Source organism: Chlorocebus sabaeus, chromosome 4 (assembly GCF_047675955.1).
Source record: "Chlorocebus sabaeus isolate Y175 chromosome 4, mChlSab1.0.hap1, whole genome shotgun sequence".
Lineage (NCBI taxonomy): Eukaryota > Metazoa > Chordata > Mammalia > Primates > Cercopithecidae > Chlorocebus > Chlorocebus sabaeus.
The window spans coordinates 25,481,473-25,500,521 of NC_132907.1; the positions used below are offsets into that span (position 1 = coordinate 25,481,473).

Below are 19,049 nucleotides of genomic sequence, written 5' to 3' on the forward strand. Positions count from 1 at the left end.
AAAGGTTGCAGTGAGCTGAGATCGCCCCATTGCTCTCCAGCCTGGGCAACAAGAGCAGAACTCCGTCTCAAAAAAAAAAAAAAATTGAGAAGGTTCAGGGTTTTATGAGAAAGAACAGTGTTACATACTGTTTTGGAAGAAAGCTCATTCACACTAGAGCTTGTGGGAGCTAGCAAGCTCTGATTGGTGAGTGATGGTGGTAGGTAAAACCAGTCTTAGAGTCATGGCAGTTCATTTCAGCAGCTATTAGGTAAAACTGGTCTTAGGGATACAGAAGGCTGTTTCAGCAGTTGGACTTGTGGAAAATTTAATTCTTGAAGCAGATGCTGTGTACCCCAAATGCTTTTTCCCCCGGCCCTTCAAGTCTGATTTAGTTGAGTATTTCAAGAATGACCAAATTTATGTAATCAACTTTCACAGGTATACATGTCTTAAACTTTAAACAGATGTTCTGGGTTTTGTTGTTGTTGTTTTTGAGATGGAGTCTCACTCTGTTATCCAAGCTGTAGTGTAGTGGTGTGATCTTTGCTCACTGCAACCTCTGCCTCCAGGGTTCAAGTGATTCTCCAGCCTCAACCTCCTGAATAGCTGGGATTACAGGCGCCCGCCATCACGCCCAGCTAATTTTTGTATTTTTAGTAGAAATGGGGTGGGGGTTTACCATGTTGGCCAGGCTGGTCTCGAACTTCCGACATCAAGTGATCCGCCCCCCTCAGCCTCCGAAAGTGCTGGGATTACAGGCATGAGCCACTGCGCCAGGCAGTCTTTCCTTCTTTTTTTTTTTTTTTTTTAAATGACATGGGGTCTTACTTTATTACTCAGGCTGGTCTCAAACTTCTGGCCTCAAGGAATCCTCCCACCTTGGCCTCCCAATTTGCTGGGATTACAGGCATGAGTCATCATGCCAGACTATAAACAGATATTTTCAATAAGAGGATAAAAGTTCATTTCCCCATACTTTGCTAACATCAAATGTTACTAATTCCTGATAGTTTTGCCAAACAGGGTGGAAAATGGTGTGTTAGTTTTTCTGGGTTTTCTTTTTAAAATTTTTTTTCTTTTTTATTCATTGTGACACTATTCACATTTTTTTTATTTTTTATTTTTTTGAGACAGGGTCTCCCTATGTTGCCCATGCTGGTCTTGTACTCCTGGGCTCAAAAGATCCTCCTGCCTCGGCCTCCCAAAGTGCTAGGATTACAGACATGAGCCACCATGCCTGGTTCACAATTTCTTTTTATTTTTACTAAAGGCAGGTATATTCCTGAAATTTTTTGTTTTTTCGAGATGAAGCCTTGCCCTGTCACTCAGGCTAGAGTGCACTGGCACGATCTCGGCTCACTGCAACCTCCGCTTCCCAGGTTCAAGCAATTCTTCTGCCTCAGTCTCCCAAGTAGCTAGGATTATAGGCGCTGCAACCACGCTCAGCTAATTTTTGTATTTTTAGTAGAGACGGGTTTCACCATGTTGGCCAGGATGGTTTCCAACTCCTGACCTCAAGTGATCCGCCCACCTCAGCCTCCCAAAGTGCTGGGATTACTGATATGAGCTACCATGCCAGGCCTTGAAATGTTATCTTAGTTTTCAATTTGTAATTCCTTGGCTCTAGAGGTTGGGCATTTTCTCAGATCTCTAGTGGACATTTGGATTTTCTTTTTGGTGAACTGTGCAGTTTTTCTCTCTGCTTTACAATCTTTATTATATGCAATCTTCACATGTAGGTACTACCATTTTTTTTTTGGTTTTTGAAACAGGCTATTGCTCTGTTGCCCAGGCTGGAGCACGGTGGCAAAAACATGGCTCACTGCAGCCTTTGACCTCCTGGACTCAAGTAATCCTCCTGCCTCAGCCTCCTGAGTAGCTGGTACCACAAGCCCACACCACCACACCCAGCTAATTAATTTTTGTAGCAATGGGGCCTCACCATGTTACCCAGGCTGGTCTTCAACTCCTGGGCTCAAATGATCTTCTCTCTCCCACTCAGTCTCCCAAAATGCTAGGATTACAGGCATAAGCCACCATACTTGGCCCTTTTTTTTTTTTTTTTTTTTTTTTTTTTTTTTTTTAGGCAAGAGTGTTGCTCTGTCTCACAGGCTGGTGTGCAGTGGCATGATCTCAGCTCATTGCAACCTCCACCTCCCAGTTTCAAGTGATTTTTGTGCTGCAGCCTCCTTAGTAGCTGAGATTACAGGCATGCCATGCCTGGCTGACTTTCGTATCTTCAGTAGAGATGCGGTGTTGCCATGTTGGCTAGGCTGGTCTCAGACTCCTGACCTCATGTCATCTACCTGCCTCGGACTCCCAAAGTGTGGGGATTACAGGTGTGAGCCACCGCCCCAGCATCATTTACTTTATCATGAGAGAGGTCCAAGAGTCACTGAAGAGAGATTTTTGGTGTGAAAATTACATATGAAAAAAGACTTTGATTTCAGTACATGAAATTAAATTCAGCATTTACATTAAGTGCCTTCAAATCTGGTAAAATGGTTTCTTTTGGCAGTTTACCTCATTATATTTTGAATGATTTGTCTATCATAGAAAGTAACTCTTATAGTAACTCAGGCCTGGGCACAGCGGCTCAAGTGGGAGGACTGCTTAAGCAACTGAGTTTGAGACCAGCCTGGACAACATGGGGAGACCCCTTCTCTCCCAAAAAATAGCTGGGCATGGCAGCGTACTGCTAAAGGAGACAGATTTTTTTTTTTATGGGTGATTAAATGTTCTGGAATTAGATAGCAGTGATGGTTGCACAACCTTGTGAATATACTAAGGTTTCCATTCAATCTATCATTCAATTGTACTCTCTAAAATGATGAATTCTATAGTATGTCAACTATATCTCTAAATAATAAAAACAAAAAGAAACAGCTGGGCACAGTGGCTCATGCCTGTAATCCCAGCACTTTGGGAGGCCAAGGCGGGTGGATCACAAGGTCAGGACGAAACCCCGTCTCTACTGAAAATACAAAAATTATCTGGGTGTGGTGGTGCACTCCTGTAATCGCAGGTACTTGGGAGGCTGAGACAGGAGAATCACTTGAACCCAGGAGATGGAGGTTGCAGTGAGCCGAGATTGCTCCACTGCACTCCAGCCTGGGCGGCAGAGCGAGACTCTGTCTCAAAAAGAAAAAATTTAAAAAACAAACAAAAAGAAACCTGGTTCTATATTTTGTTTAAATTTCTTTTTTTAACCATCATGGAATATGTCCATGTAATTTGTTTAAATTTTGACATCAAATGCAATTGTGAGAATTTTTATGATTGAGAAAAATATAAGCAAGCTTTACAAAAATACATATTTTTTTGACTTTTTTTTTTTTTTCCTGAGACAGAGTCTCACTCTGTCACCCAAGCTGGAGTGCAGTGGTGCAATCTCAGCTCACTGCAACCTCCACCTCCCGGGTTCAAACAATTCTCCTGCCTCAGCCTCCTGAGTACCTAGGATTACAGATGGGTGCCACCACGCCTGGCTAATTTTTAATAGAGATGGGGTTTCACCATGTTGACCAGGCTGGTCTGAAACTCCTGACCTCAAGTGATCTGCCTGCCTCAGTCTCCCCAAGTGCTGGGATTACAGGCATGAGCCACCGTGCCTGGGCTTTTTGACTTTTAAATTATCTTGATCCTTTCATAGTTCATAAGTGTGATAATTGGGTTTTCATGTTGATGTATGGGATGTACCTTTGGCACATTACTCTCCTGACATGAGATTTAAATTTTTTTTTTTAATCTTGTGACAATTTAACTTTTTTGACATATAAAAACTGTATGTATTTATTTGTTTGAGATGGAGTCGCACTCTGTCACTCAGGCTGGAGTGCAGTGGCATAATCTTGGCTCACTGCAACCTCCGCCTCCTGGGTTCAAGTGATTCTCCTGCCTCAGCCTCCCAAGTAGCTGCGATTACAGGCCTGCACCACCACACCTGGCTAATTTTTGTATTTTTAGTAGAAACGGGGTTTCACCATGTTGACCAGGTTGGTCTCGAACTCCTGACCTCAAGTGATCCACCCACTTTGGCCTCCCAAAGTCCTGGGATTACAGGTATGAGCCACCGTGCCGGACCCTTAAAAATTGTATATATTTAAGGTGTACAATTTGATGTTTAGATATACATTGTGAAATGATTACATTCCACATATTACCTCTACCTAGTTACCATTTTTGTACACTTGGCCAACATCATCCCATTCTCCCCTTCCTCCACAGATATTTCTTGTATACTATATAGAAGCCAAGGGTATTTGGGGGGAAGCCCTCAAAGTTCCTTTGGTAGATTTTATATATATATATACACTATGTACATGTAAGCCATTTAGCAACCCTAGATGCTTAGTAAAGAATACTGGAGGCCGGGTGCAGTGGCTCACACCTGTAATCCCAGCACTTTGGGAAGCTGAGGTGGTCAGATTATGAGGTAGGCATTCAAGACCAGCCTGGCCAACATGGTGAAACCCCGTCTTTACTAAAAATACAAAAATTAGCCGGATGTGGTGGCGGGCACCTGTAATCCCAGCTACTCGGGAGACTGAGGCAGGATAATTGCTTAAACCTGGGAGGTGGAGGTTGAAGTGAGCTGAGATCGTGCCACTGCACTCCAGCCTGGGTGACAGAGCAAGACTCTTTATTAAAAAAATAATAATAATAATGGAGGCTGGGCAAGGTGGCTCACACCTGTAATCCCAGCATTTTGGGATGCCAGAGGCAGGCAGAATATCTTGAGCTCAGGAGTTCGAGACCAGCCTGCACAATATGCTGCAAACACTGCCTCTACAAAACATACAAAAACTAGCCGGGCGTAGTGGCGCGCCCCTGTGGTCCTAGGTACTTGGGAGGTTGAGGCAGTAGGATCGCTTGAGCTCGGGAGGTCCAGGCTGCAATGAGCCGAGATGGCGCCACTGCACTCTGGTGACAGAGCGGGACTCTGTCTCAAAACAAACAAAAAAGGTTGGGGGATCAAATGTCTTCTAGTGTTTAAGGATCTGCCTGCCTTCCCGCCCCCATGTTTGTCTTTCCTTGTTTGTCTTTTTTTTTTGGAGGCTTGTGTTTTATTCAAGGCTTGTCAGCCTGCTTCCTTCCCCCTGTGGGTGAGGTAGGAGGGATGGGGTCGGGGGAGGGAACAGGGGCTAGGAAGGGGCAGACTGCAGTTGCCCTTTGTAGACATAGTCCAGTGCAGTGGCAATAGTGCGCATGTCCAACTTGATGCTCCGAGCCCAGTTCTTCACATCCCCAATTTCCTTTAGTGCCTGGTTGAAGTTCTCCACCATTCCGATCCACTGGCCTGTCTGCTTGGCAAATTGGGCAGCCTGGACCTGTAGGGTCTTCACCTCATGGTCCAGCTTTCTCTGGTTCATGTAGGCCTGGGCCACACCTACATTGAGGTGATCCACCAAAGCTTCTGTCAGGCAGGTCGCTGCAGTGATAGCCTCTCGCCTCCTCTTCTCCTGTAGCTCCTTTCGTTCATTCTGCTTGGCCTGGTGTTCTTTTAGGAGGCGGGACAGCATGGTCACGTCGGGCTGGGGGCTGGGTACGCCGGGGGCCCCTGTTTGTCTGCCCCCTGTTTGTCTTTATATAGATCAAGCATGTTTTAAATTCCTAGTAGGAGCTTACCATTTACTTTTCCAGTGGGCGGGGGCGGGGGGGGGGAATACACACACACACACACACACACACACACACTGGAGTTAGAGACCAGCCTAAGCAACATGCCAAAACCCCGTCTCAACTAAATATACAAAAAATAGCTGGGCGTGGTGGCGCACGCCTATAGTCCTAGCTACTGGGGAGGCTGAGGTGGGAGGATCGCTGGAGCCCAAGAAATCGAGGCTGCAGTGAGCTGAGGTCGCGCCGCTGCACTCCAGCCTGAGTGACAGGGCGAGGCTATGTCTCAAAACAAACAAACAAGAAAAACAAAAAAGAAAGGAAATATATAACACAGTGAAATGAAAGGATTGAGGGAGATTAAAATTACACGCCATAAAGGTGGGAGGGCGATAACCACTCGTACATAGCGTGCGAAGTTACTTCAAGCGGTCTTCCAGGCCACCGTGCTGTTCCGCTCCCAGAAGCCCCGGGCGGCGGAAGTCGTCACTCGAAGAAGGGAAGGGGCCCCACGCTGCGTACCAGCAAGTTTACTATGGCGATGAGCAGCGGCGGCAGTGGTGGCGGCGTCCCGGAGCAGGAGGATTCGGTGCTGTTCCGGCGCGGCACAGGCCAGGTGAGGTCGCGGCCAGCGCAGTCTCCCTACCGGCGCTCGCAGCACCCTTCTTCCGGCCCGACTCTCCTTCCACAGCCGCGGGACGGCATCAAGTCGATCCGCTCACTGGAGTTGTCCGCGTTTTTTACGTCTTTTCTCACTCCGTTCCCTGCGAACCCCATCCGTAAGCTCCTTCCTCGAGCAGTTTGGGCTCCTTGATGGCGTTGAGTGGAGGCCCTGCCGCGACTTGGCAGTAACTTATTTTGTTCACCCGTCTTTGGCTGGTGTCGGGGAGGTGAGGGCATTAGGCCAGGGTGAAGCAGGGAAACCGCTTAGAAGTCTGTTAAGATGATCTGGACTTTAGATCAGTATGTTATTAACAGAGTTAAAGTATTTGGATTATGGATGTATTTTGAAATCGGAGGCAACAGGTTTTTCAGATAGATTCGATAACGGAGGTTATCCTGAATAGCTGAAAAGATACAGCTGCGTTTTACTGAGATGCGGAAGAGCAGTTTGCCAGTAGAGTAGATTTCTCAGGAGTTCAGTCTTGGGCATAGCATGGTGGGGGTGAATTTGACTGGAGTGAGTTGGAGAGTAGGAGAAGAGAAATCCAAGGCAACATTTGACCAGCCTGGGCAACATAGTGTGACTCCGAGTCCACAAAAATTAAAAACACAAAATTTACACAGGCGTTGTGGTGCGCGCCTGTGGTCCCAGCTACTTGGAAGGTTCAGGTCTTGGAAGGGTCAGGGAGGTGGAGGCTGCAGTGAGCTGTGATTGCGCCTCTGGGCGACAGAGCCAGACCCTGTCTTAAAATAAACAAAAACATCGGTAGACATATTTCAAGGAATTTTATTTAAAAAAAATTTTTTTTTAGAGACAAGGTCACTCCCTGTGGCCCAGGCTGGAGTGCAGTGGCGTGATCCTAGCTCATTGCAGCATCAATCTCTTGGCCTCAAGCGACCCTCCTGCTTTAGCCTTTGGAGTAACTGGGACTAAAGGAGTGAGCCACCACGAAATTTTATTATAAATGGAGGGTAGAGAAATTGGGCAATAAATGGAGGGGAAAGTGAGGTAAGAGGAATTTTAATTGTGTGTGTGTGGTTTTGAGAGAGGGGGGTCTTGCTCTGTTGCCCAGGCTGCTGGGGTGCCAGTGGCGCAATCATGAATCACTACAGCCTTGACTCCTGGGCTCAAGCTATCCTCCCACCTTTGCCTCCCAAAGTGCTGGGATTACTGGTGTGAGCCACTGCACTAAGATGGGAGCCACGTGTTTCAGCATGTTTGTGGATTGATGGGAAAGAAGAATGGGAAAGTTGATGTCGGAAAGAAGATAATTGCTAGAGCAATGTCCTAGAGTAGGTAAGAAGGGATGGATTTGGCCGTTGTTGGAAACATTAGCGGTTCTTTTGGTGACAGATATATAGTTACACATCTATGATATGTAAATGGGCAGATAGGATGGCAGGAGATTTTGGAAGTTCTCTTGATTCTTACTGTCCTCTTAGTGAAAGAAGCAAGGTTATCAGCTAGGAGCTAGGATGAGAGAGGAAAGAGAAGTTGGGAAGTAGATAGTTCTTTAGAAGAGTGGGCAAGGGTTGAACAGGGAAGTTTAGTGGAAATGTTGCTAGGCAACATAAAAGGCATACTTGAGATTCGTGGTCATGAGTTGAAGGAGACCAGACAGCAAGATTGTGTGTATAAGGGCAGCCACAGAGTAAATGGAGAGTTGAAATTAATACGGTTGTAGTTTTACCATGTGGATATGAAGAAGTGAGGGGGAGAAGTACAAATGAGTTATCTTAACAATTGACTATGGAATTTAAACTGGCTAAGAAAGGAAATGAGGATATTAAGACCCTAAGAGACAGTTTAAAAAGTGGGAGGATCGGCCGGGCATTGTGGCTCACTCCTGTAATCCCAGCACTTTGCGAGGCCGAGGGGGGGGGGGGCGGGGGCAGATCACAAGGTCAGGAGTTCGAGACCAGCCTGGCCAATATGGTGAAACCCCGTCTCTACTAAAAATACAAAAATTAGCGGGCGTGGTGGCACATGTCTGTAATCCCAGCTACTCGGGAGACTGAGGCAGAAAAATTACTTGAACCTGGGAGGCAGAGGTTGCAGGGAGCCGAGATCATGCCTTTGCACTCCAGCCTGGGCAACAAGAGCAAAACTCCATCTTAAAAAAATAATAATACAAAAATTAGCTGGGTGTGGTGGTGCATGCCTGTGATCCCAGCTACTTGGGAGGCTGAGGCAGGAGAGTCACTTGAACACGGGAGGCAGCGGTTGCAGTGAGCTGACATCGCGCCACTGCACTCCAGCCTGGGCAACAGAGCAAGACTCCATCTCGGGGCGGGGGGGAATTAGCTGGACATGGTGGCAGGTGCCTGTAGTCCCAGCTACTAAGGAGGCTGAGGCAGGAAAATCGCTTGAACCTGGGATGTGGAGGTTGCAGTGAGCCGAGATTGTGCCACTGCACTCCAGCCTGGCTGACAGAATGAGAGTGTCTCAAAAAAAAAAAAAAAAGGTGAGAGGATCAATGTATTGCCAGTCCTAGTGAAGTAGAATGATTGTCCCCATTAAACCGCTAGTAGGAGTAAGTTGCAGAGCCTAGAATGTGATGGTTAAGAGAGTGGGATTCTTGAAACTGCATTTATGGAGAGGTTGTGGTTATTGGTTATAATAAATAAATACTGTTGAAGCGAGTGAGTAGCTGAGATTTGGGGATGTGTCAGTTCATTCTCAGACTGCTACAAAGACATACCTGAGACCAGGTATTTATAAAAATAAGAAGTTTAGTCGGCTCACAGTTCTGCGGCCTGTACAGGCTTCTCTTGTGGAGGCCTAAGGAAACTTACAGTCATGGCAGAAGGTGAAGGGGAAGCAAGCACAGTCTTCGTGTGACCAGCAGTAGAGAGAAGGGGGAAGTGCTACATACTTTAAAACAACCAGATCTTGTGAGAACTCTTATCAGGAGACAGCACTAGGGGGATGGTGCTAAATCATTGGAAATCACCCCCATGATCCAGTCGCCTCCTATCATGCCCACCTCCAACACTGGGGATCACAATTCAGCATGAGATTTGGGTAGGGACACAGAGCCAAACCACATCAGGGGATGTACAAGATTGTGGTGGAGAGGAGTTTAAAATCCTGCAAATATAGGGTAGTTGAAGGGATCATTTACATGGATATTTAAATCACCAAAAATTATGGCAGTGTTGGAGAGAGAACTGCAATGTAAACATTAAGGAATGAGGAAGAGTGACTCAGGATGCTGTAGATGACTGCAGTAGGAAGTGATAATAGACTGTGAGTCTGGTGACAAGATTTTCCTTCTTTTTTTTTCCCCCTGAGACAGGGCCTCTTTCTCTTGCCCAGATGGGAGTGCAGTGGCGTGATCACGGCTCACTACACCCTCCTCCCAGGTTCAAGTGATTCTCCCACTTCAGCCTCTCAAGTAGCTGGAACTACAGGCACTGACTACCATGCCTGGCTACTTTTTGTCAGGATTTTCAAAGCTGGGAATTTTTAGAGGGGAATGGAGAATAATCTGGAAGTGCAAGTAAGAAGCAGGGAAGATTTCTTTCCCACATCTCTGGTAGGTACCGTGATATGAAGAGTGTGGAGGAGAAAAGAGGAAACATAACATTTGAGATGACTGCGAAGGAAAAGGGGAGTTAGATTTTACTTAGAGCGAGAAATGAAGGGATGATTCAGAGGTTAAAGAGTGGGATTTTGTTATTTACTCAAGGGAGCACAGTGGAAGTTTCAGGAAGTGGTAGGAGAAGGTAGAAGATGGCAGGGTGTTGGGAATAATTTGAGAAATCTGAGCTGCTGGAAGTGACTGAGAATCAGATATAAAGGCAGTCCTGATGTTCTGTTCTGGCTGCCGTTGCCGTGGAACGAATCTGCCAAAACTTAGTGGCTTGAAACAACAAAGAACATTTTATTATTTCTCATCGTTTCTGTGGGTCAGGAATTTGTGAGGGCCTTGCTGGGCAGTTTTTGTGCAGCTGTCTCGTGCTTGTGCCTACGTAGTTGCTAGAGCTTCAGTAGCTGGGGACTGAGCAACTAGGGATTGGCGGGCTCTCTCTTTTTTTCAGGTAGTCTCATGAAGATTTCTTTATGTGGTTTCAATGTGTGGGCTGGTTTGGATTTCCTTATAGCATGGTGGCCTCAGTTGGATTGATGTTTTGTGATCCTTCTCATCCCTCCTTGTCCTGTCCCCAGACAACCACTGATCTACTTTCTGTCACCATAGATTAGCCTGCATTTTTAAGAATTTTATAAGCATGGAATGATAAGTACCTTTTTTGTCATATTTCTTTTACTTAGCATAGCTATTTTGATTTTCATCCATTTTATTGCTGAGTAGTGTTCCATTGCATGTATATACTATACTGTATCCATCACTTAGTTGTGAACATTTGGGCTTTTTCCAGTTTGGGACTGTTAACAAGTAGAGCCACTGTGAATATTAGTGTATAAGACTTCGTATAGCCAAGGCTGGCAGATCACTTGAGCCCAGGAGTTTGAGACCAGCTTGGGAAAAATGGTGAAGCCCCTGTCTTTTCATTTTAAAATCAAAAATTAAAAATTTTCTATAAAAATATTTTTAAAAAGCGTATATAGACATACGCTTTCATTTTTCTTGAGTAAATACTTAGGTCACAGGGTAGATGTATTTTTAAGTCTTTAAGGAGCTGTCAAACTCTTCTTCAAAGTGGTGGTTGCACCATTTTACTTTTTAATGTAACAGAGTTTAATTGAGCAAAGAACAATTCAAAAGCCCCCACAACTAGAATAGGTTCAGAACAGCTCCCCCATTTTGCATTTTGACCAGCAATGTATGAAAGTTCCATTTGCTCAGTGTCCCTGCAAACACTTGGTATGGTCAGTCTTTTTAATTTTAGGCATTATAATAGATGTAGTGGCGTCTTGTGATTTTAATTAGCGTTTCCTAATGACCAGTGCTGCTGTTGATGATTTCATGAGCTTATTTGCCATCCGTATATCTTCTTTGGTGAAGTGTCTGTTCAAATCATTTGGGTTTTTTTTTTTTTTTTTTTTGGAGACAGTGTCTCACTCTGTCACCTAGGCTGTTGTGCAGTGATGCAATCACACAGCCTACTGCAGCCTCCACCGCCTGCGCACAGTCTTCTTGCCTCAGCCTTCTGAGTAGCTGAATTTGCAAGCACGCACCACCATGCCTGGCTAATTTTTTTTTTTTTTTTTTTTTAGACGGAGTCTCGCTCTGTCGCCCAGGCTGGAGTGCAGTGGCAGGATCTTAGCTCACTGCAACTTCTGTCTCCCAGGTTCACGCCCTTCTCCTGCCTCAGCCTTCCCAGTAGCTGGGATCACAGGCGCCCGCCACCACGCCTGGCTAATTTTTTGTATTTTTACTAGAGACGGGGTTTCACCGTGTTAGCCAGGAAGGTTTCAATCTGCTGACCTTGTGATCCACGTGCCTCTGCCTCCCAAAGTGCTGGGATTACAGGCGTGAGCCACCACGTCCGGCCAAACTGGCTAATTTTTTAAAAATTTTGTAGAAACGAGGTCTCGCTATGTTGCCTGGGCTTGTCATGAACTCCTGGGCTCAAGCTATCCTTCCTGCCTCAGCCTCCCAAAGACTGGGATTGTAAGTATGAGCCACTGCACTTGGCCAACTTACCCATCTTTTAATTGAATTTTTTTGTTGTTGCGGTTTGAGAGTTCTTCATATTTGCTGCGTACAATATCTTTATCAGATAGGTAACTTGCATGTATTTTCTCCCGGTTTACCGCTTGGTTTTTCATTTTGTTAACAACATCTTTTTAAGAACAGAAAATCTTAATTTTGCTGAAATCTAATTTTTCAGTTTTCTCTTTGATGGTTTTGAGAGAGGAGGTAAAAAGAGACTAGCTAGGCCGATAGTTAGACAAAGAGTCCTCCGTAGAACTTCCCTTCTAACAAAAAGCAGCCCAAGAAATCACTTCTGTTCCAACAGGGAGCAGCCTGGAAGATCGGGCTGTAAACATTGATAAGGAGGCAACTTTGACACAGAGAGGGAGCTTCCTGGGTAATCAGCAAGCTTCACATATGTACGGTGGGTCCCAGTAAACAACAGTGGACCTTAGTGAGCACATTCCTTTTTTTTGGACATACTCAGATAAGGAAGCTGGAAGCGTGCATGTTGTGGGTTGTTGGGGATGCCTGCAGCTGCATGGAGAGAAAGGGGCACCTGGGACCAGGCATGTCCACCATGGAGGCTCCACCTCCCCTTATTTAGCACATGCACGATAGGAAAGAGATAAGCAATGTGGAGTAGCTCAGGCCAAGGACCTGCCTGCATAATAAAATGTTGGGGTGGGAGCTGCCAGAGATTCAAGCTCTATGCAGATGGCACACCTGGTCCTAACTGGTTTTTTGCTCCCTATGGAGATAAGATACCCCCTTCCCATTAGCTCATTTATAAAAATGCTTGCGTTTCACCCTGGAATGGTAACCCTTTTCAGGACCCCTCTCTGCAGGAGAGAGCTATTCTCTTTTATTTGCCTATTAAATTTCTGCTCTAACCTCACACCCTTGGTGTGTCTGCGTCCTTGATGTCCTCAGTGTGAGACCAAGAACTTCGGGTGCCATCCCGGGCAACAAAGCCATTTCAGTTTGTTCTTTTGTTATAGGCAATCCGTGATCACAGATTTCTCTCTCTCTTTTTTTTTTATACAGTTTAGAGTTTTAATTTTACACGTAGGTCTGTAATCCATTTTGAGGTAATTCTTATATATGGCTCAATGTAGGTGGAAATTTGGTTTGTTTTTGCATAAGGATTTCCAATAGTTTTACCATCATTTCTTGAAACTACTATGCTTTCTCTGTTAAACCACATTTGTAACTTTAGTTAAAATCAATCATTATATCACAGGGCTATTTCTGACTCTAAATTCTGTTACATTGTCTATTAGCCTATGTTGATGTCAGTACTACACTTGTAATTACTATAGCTTCAGAGTATGTCTTGTAAACCAAAAATAAAATTATAGGCACCCGCCTGCACAACCAACTGAATGGACCCATCCTCTCAGCCAAGGGCATTCCAAAATTAACCTGAAAAACTAGTTCAAGCCATGATGGAAGGGGGAGTTGGACATGTCTCATCACACCCTCCTCCCTTTTGGAATTACTGATAGAACAGACTCTTAAAGTCTGATAAGAAACATTTACAACCTACCCTCTCTGAAGCCTGCTACCTGCTAGCTTCATCTGCATGATAAAACCTTTGTCTCCACAACCCCTTACGGTAACCCAAACATTCCTTTCTGTTGATAATAACTCTTTCAAGTAGTGGCCAATTAGAAAATCTTTAAATCTTCCTATGAGGTAGAAACCGCCCTACCCCCACTTTGAGTTGTCCCGCCTTTCACGACAGAACTCATATGCGTCTTACATATATTGATTGGTGCTGCATGTCTCCCTAAAATGTATAAAATAAAGCTGTACCCCACCACCTTGGGGACATGTCATCAGGACCTCCTGAGGGCTGTATCATAGGCGTGTCTTTAACCTTGGCAAAATAAACTTTCTAAATTGATTGAAACCTGTCTCAGATACTTTTGGTTTACAGTCTTAAAGTTAAGTAATGTAAATTGTCCAGCTTTGGTTTATTTGTGTCTTTAGTATTTCCATATAAATTTTAGAATCAGCTTTTCAATTTAATATACTACTTTTCTCTTAGATCCACAATTAAATATATTTGATGCTAACAATTCTGGTTTTTGTTTTTGGGTTTTTTTTTTTGGTTTTTTTGTTTTTCTGAGACAGAGTTTCACTCTTGTTGCCCAGGCTGGAGTGCAGTGGTGCGATCTTGGCTCACCACAACCTCCACCTCCTAGGTTAAAGCAGTTCTCCTGCCTCAGCCTCCCGAGTAGCTGGGATTACAGGCATGCACCACCACGCCCAGCTAATTTTGTATTTTTAGTAGAGATGGGGTTTCTCCATGTTCATCAGGCTGGTCTCGAACTCCTGACCTCAGGTGATCCACCCACCTCGGCCTCCCAAAGTGTTGGGATTACAGGCGTGAGCCACTGTGCCTGGCCAGTTCTGTTATTTTTAAAACCCAAGTTTCCCTGGTCATTCTTGGTTGGATGAAGCTTATTTTCAGTAGATTCCCCTGGAAAGGCTAGTGAGTACAGTATTCTACATTTTAAACTTTTCTTAGTCTTGCTACTTCAAGGACAGCTAGGCTGCATATAAAATTCTTGGCTCATACTTTTTCCCCATAAATTTCTATGAGAAAGTCTAATGATAACTGATTTTTTTTATTTTGTAACTTAGTCTTTTTGCTTAGAGGCTCTGAGGATGGGAGGGGATTCTTCCTCCCATCCCTAGGAATTTTTCTTTTTTTTTAATTCCTGACCACTAGACCACCAGGGAGATTGTTTTGTTTTTCTTCTTCAGGGACCCCACGTGTGCCTATGTTAAATAAATACTGTTTGCCAACTTATCAACCATTTTGCTTTTTATTTATTTTTGTTCCTTTGGTTCTTTTTCATGCCTTTGCTTTGGTGCTCCTTAGGTTTTCAGTCAGATATATTTGTCCTTGTAATCAGTATTACTTTTTCTTCTGTCAGTTTGTTTTCTGTTCGTTTTGAAATTACTTGTTTCCTGGTCTGGCAATAACAGTTGAGATATGAGGAGCTTGAGTTGCCATCTGTCTGTGTATCTTGCTTTAAGACTGCACTGTTCTATTGATATCACTGTCCTCTGATTCTGTGCTTTCTTTATTTCTTCAGGACCACCCTTCATTTTCTACTGTTTGCTTCCTTTTTTTTTTTTTTTTTTTTTTTTGAGGTGGAGTCTCACTCTGTCACTCAGGCTGGAGTGCAGTGATATGATCTTGGCTCACTGCAACTTCTGCCTCCTGGGTTTCAGCAATTCTCCTGCCTCAGCCTCCCAAGTAGCTGGGACTACAGGTGCACACCACCATGCCCAGCTACGTTTTGTATTTTTAATAGAGATGGGGTTTTGCCACATTGGCAGGCTGGTCTCAAACTCCTGACCTTAAGTAATCCACCCACCTCTGCATCCCAAAATGCTGGGATTACAGTCATGAGCCACCGTGCCTGGCCTCCCCCGCTTACTCCCCCCCCCTTTTTTTTTTCAAGACAGAGTTTACAGGTGTGAGCCACTGGACCCCAGCCTGTTTTTATTCCTTTCACATCTCCAAGGAACATCTTACCTTCCAAGTGGGAATGTAACCTAAACAAGTCAGTTAACCTCTTTGTGATTACTTTTCTTATTTGCAAAGTGACTTACAATGATTTTAAGTACTTTTTTTTTTTTTTTTTTTTTTTTTAAGACAGCATCTCACTCTGTCACCCTGGCTGGAGTGCAGTGGCATGATCTCTGATCTCCACTCACTGCAATCTCCTCTTCCCTGGTTCAAGCGGTCCTCCCACCTTAGCCTTCTGAATAGCTGGGACTACAGATGTGAACCACCGTGCCCAGCTAATTTTTGTACTTTTTGTAGAGATGGGGTTTTCCCATGTTGCCCAGGTTGGAATTATAAGTACTTTTTATCATACAGCAAGATTGACAGTTTTATATTGGAACACATTTATCTCTATATAATAGAGATTAACAAGAAAATGACAAGGCTGGGTGCGGTGGCTCATGCCAATAATCCCGGTACTTTGGGAAGCTGAGGTGGAGGATCACTTGAGGTCAGGAGTTTGAGACCAGTCTTGCCAAGATAATGAAAGCCCATGTCTACTAAAAATACAGAAATTAGCCCAGCTTGATGGTGGGAGCCTGTAATCCCAGCTACTTGAGAGACTGAGGCAGGAGAATCACTTGAACCTGGGCGGCAGAGGTTGCAGTGAGCCGAGATCGTGCCACTGCACTCCAGCGTAGGTGGCAGAGCGAGACTCTTGTCTCAAGAGAAAGCAAGCAAACAAAAAAAAAAAACAAGAAAATGACAAAAAGTAATATTACAACTCAGTGAATTTTATAAAAGTTTTTTGGAATTCATTGGCTAATACTGTACCAAATCCAAAATACTCTATAGTATACCAAATCCAACTCTACCTCATAGTATAAATTGGATTCTTTTTGGACTTGTCTCACTGATCCCTCAAACAGTGTGTTTTATTTTTTATTGAAGTAAAAAAATTTGTCATTTTAGGCATTTTTAAGTATGTAGTTCAGTAACATTAAGTATGTTCATGTTGTTGTGCAATAGATCTTCGGAACTTTTTCATCTTACAACCTGAAACTCTACCCATTAGCAAATCCCCATTTCTCCTTCCACTTAGCCCATGGTAATCATCATTCTTTCTAATTCTATAAATTTGACTATTTTAGTTACCTCACATAAGTAAATTTTTTTTTTTTTTTTTTTTTTTTTTTTTTGAGACAGTCTTGCTCTGTTGCCTAGACTGGAGTGCAGTGGCACGATCTCGGCTCACTCTAAGCTCCGCCTCCTGGGTTCACATCATTCTCTTGCCTCAGCCTCCCAAATAGCTCCCCAAAACTACAGATGCCCACCACCACACCCTGCTAATTTTTTGTATTTTTAGTAGAGACAGGGTTTCACCGTGTTAGCCAGGCCGGGATGGTCTCGATCTCCTGACCTCGTGATCCACCTGCCTTAGTCTCCCAAAGTACTGAGATTACAGGCATTAGCCACTGTGCCCGGCCTCACATAAGTAAATTCTTATAGTGTGTTTATTTTTGCTTCCATGCCTTTTTTATCGTCCTTGTTCATGCTCTTACTTGGAATGCGTTCTATTTTGTCTACCTGTGCAAATCCTATTGGTTTTTTGGTTTTTTTCTTTCCCCCACCCCAGAGTCTCAATTTGTTACCCAGGCTGGAGTGCAGCAGCGCCATCTCCACTCACTGCATCCTTGACTTCCTGGGCTCAAGTGACTCTCTCGCCTCAGCCATGCAGGTGGCTGGGACTACAGGCATGTGCCACCATGCCCAGCTAAATTTGTTTTTTGTTTGTTTGTTTTGAGACAGATCTCACTCTGTCGCCCAGGCTGGAGTGCAGTGGCACAATCTCGGCTCAGTGCAATCTCTGCCGCCTGGGTTCAAGCAATTCTCCTGCCTCAGCCTCCTGAGCAGCTGGGATTACAGGTGCCTGCCACCACGCCAGCTTATTTTTGTAGTTTTAGTAGAGATGAGGTTTCACCTTGTTGGCCATGCTGATCTTGAACTCCTGACCTCGTGATCTGCCTGCCTTGACCTCCCAAAGTGCTGCAGTTACAGGTGTGAGCCACCATACCTGTCCAAAATTTTTGTATTTTTAGTAGACACAAGGTTCTTACCCTGTTGCCTAGGCTGGTCTCGAACTCCTGAACTCAAGCAATTCACCTGCCTTGGCCTCCCAAAATGCTGGGATTACAAGACACTGTGCCCAGCCTAAATCCTGTTGGTTTTTTTGTTTTGTTTTGTTTTGTTTTGTTCTGTTTGTTTGTTGAGACAGAGTCTCGCTATGTCTTTCAGGCTGGAGAGCAGTGGCGTGATCTTGGCTCACTGCAACCTCTGCCTCCCAGGTTCAAGTGATTCTCCTGCCTCTGCCTCCGAAGTACCTGGGATTACAGGCGTGTGCTACCATGTCCAGCTAATTTTTGTATTTTTAGTAGAGACAGGGTTTCACCATGTTGGCCAGGCTGGTCTCGAACTCCTGACCTCGTGATCCACCCACCTCGGCCACCCAAAGTGCTGGGATTACAGGTGTGAGTGATTTTTATTTCTTAGGTTGGTTTCCTGCATATGATCTTTCAGTATACATTAGTTTCTTTCCTTTTTAATTAAAATACTGTTTGTATTTCACATTTTGATATTTGTTCAGATTTGTTTTATATTGTTTTTTGTTTTGTGTGATAGTTTTAAATCCCTAGTTAGATCATAACTGAGCAGTAACATGTTTCTATATATCTCTCAGTGACTTGCACAGTGCTAGTAGTGCTAAAAAATTATTTATTATTTTTTTTTGTCATCGTCGTTGTTGTTAGACAGGGTCTTGCTCTGTCACCCAGGCTAGAGGGCAATGGGAAGATCATTGCTTACTGCAACCTCCAACAACTGGGCTCATGTAATTCTCCTGCCTCAGCCTCCCAATTAGCTAGGATTACAGGCATGAGCCACCATGTCTGGACAAAAATATTTCTAGGTGCGGTGGCTCATGCCTGTAATTCCCACACTTGGGAAGCCGAGCGAGGCTGGAGAATGACTTGAGCCTAGGAGTTCAAGACCAGCTTGGCTAAGATGGTGAGACCCCATCTCTACAAAAAATTTTAAAAACTAGCCAGGCATGGTGGCATGCACCTATATTCCCAACTACTCAGTGGGCTGAGTGGAGGGTCGTTTGAACACAGGAATTTGAGGGGAGAAAAAAGGCAGAGAGAGAGAAGTGAAGAAAGGAAGGAGGGAGGGAGAGAAGAAAGAAACAAAGGAAAAGAAAGAAAGAAAACTGGTACCAGGAAAGCAGGAAAGGGAAATGGAAGTAAAAAATAATAATAAAAATAAAATGAAAATTGGTTAGTCACTAAGAACAATTTTGTATCCTTATAATCTGGAAACATAATTTCAAAAGAAAAAATATTCTTTGGATCATAGGTTCTGATGTCAGAACAGCTTTCCCATAGTCTAGATGAAGTCAAGTTTTATCTGATCTTAATTGAAATAAGTGTGGCTGGCCTTGAACAAATCTACTCATGGTCTGTGGATAGGAATTAAATTGTAGGGGCATTCACTTTATGGCATTCATTCTTAGAACATTTACCTATGTCCAGCTTTTGAAGTAAAGTCACATAACCTCTAAGCAGGTAAGTTTCCTGTGGCTTTATTTAGGATTTTAA

At 44.2% G+C, this 19,049-nt stretch overlaps 2 protein-coding genes and 1 pseudogene across 3 annotated transcripts in view; 2 read left to right on the forward strand and 1 right to left on the reverse strand.

Annotated features, from left to right (window-relative positions):
- Positions 1 to 3,622: 3,622 nt before the first annotated feature.
- On the forward strand, positions 3,623 to 3,705 carry LOC119618353 (small nucleolar RNA U13; annotated as a pseudogene).
- A 1,333-nt stretch (positions 3,706 to 5,038) lies between these two features.
- Positions 5,039 to 5,567, reverse strand: LOC103222836 (biogenesis of lysosome-related organelles complex 1 subunit 1). Its single transcript, XM_007974769.3, has one exon. It carries the CDS (start codon positions 5,502 to 5,504, stop codon positions 5,127 to 5,129), a length of 378 nt encoding a protein of 125 aa, XP_007972960.3. The 5' UTR covers positions 5,505 to 5,567; the 3' UTR covers positions 5,039 to 5,126.
- Positions 5,568 to 5,973: 406 nt separating this feature from the next.
- LOC103222822 (survival motor neuron protein) overlaps positions 5,974 to 19,049 on the forward strand; it is a 30,264-nt gene continuing 17,188 nt past the window's right edge. The window contains exon 1 of one of the 2 annotated variants that reach the window (XM_007974733.3): positions 5,974 to 6,217. In XM_007974733.3, coding sequence (XP_007972924.1) covers positions 6,137 to 6,217 — 81 coding nt within the window. In that variant the 5' untranslated portion in view covers positions 5,974 to 6,136. Of the gene's footprint in view, positions 6,218 to 9,631; positions 9,804 to 19,049 lie in introns of those variants that run through there. The other variant, XM_038010472.2, reaches the window with a different exon arrangement.

Excerpts from the sequence above, each read along its gene's own strand:
- LOC103222836 (XM_007974769.3), bottom strand. The coding sequence starts at position 5,504 with ATGCTGTCCCGCCTCCTAAAAGAACACCAGGCCAAGCAGAATGAACGA.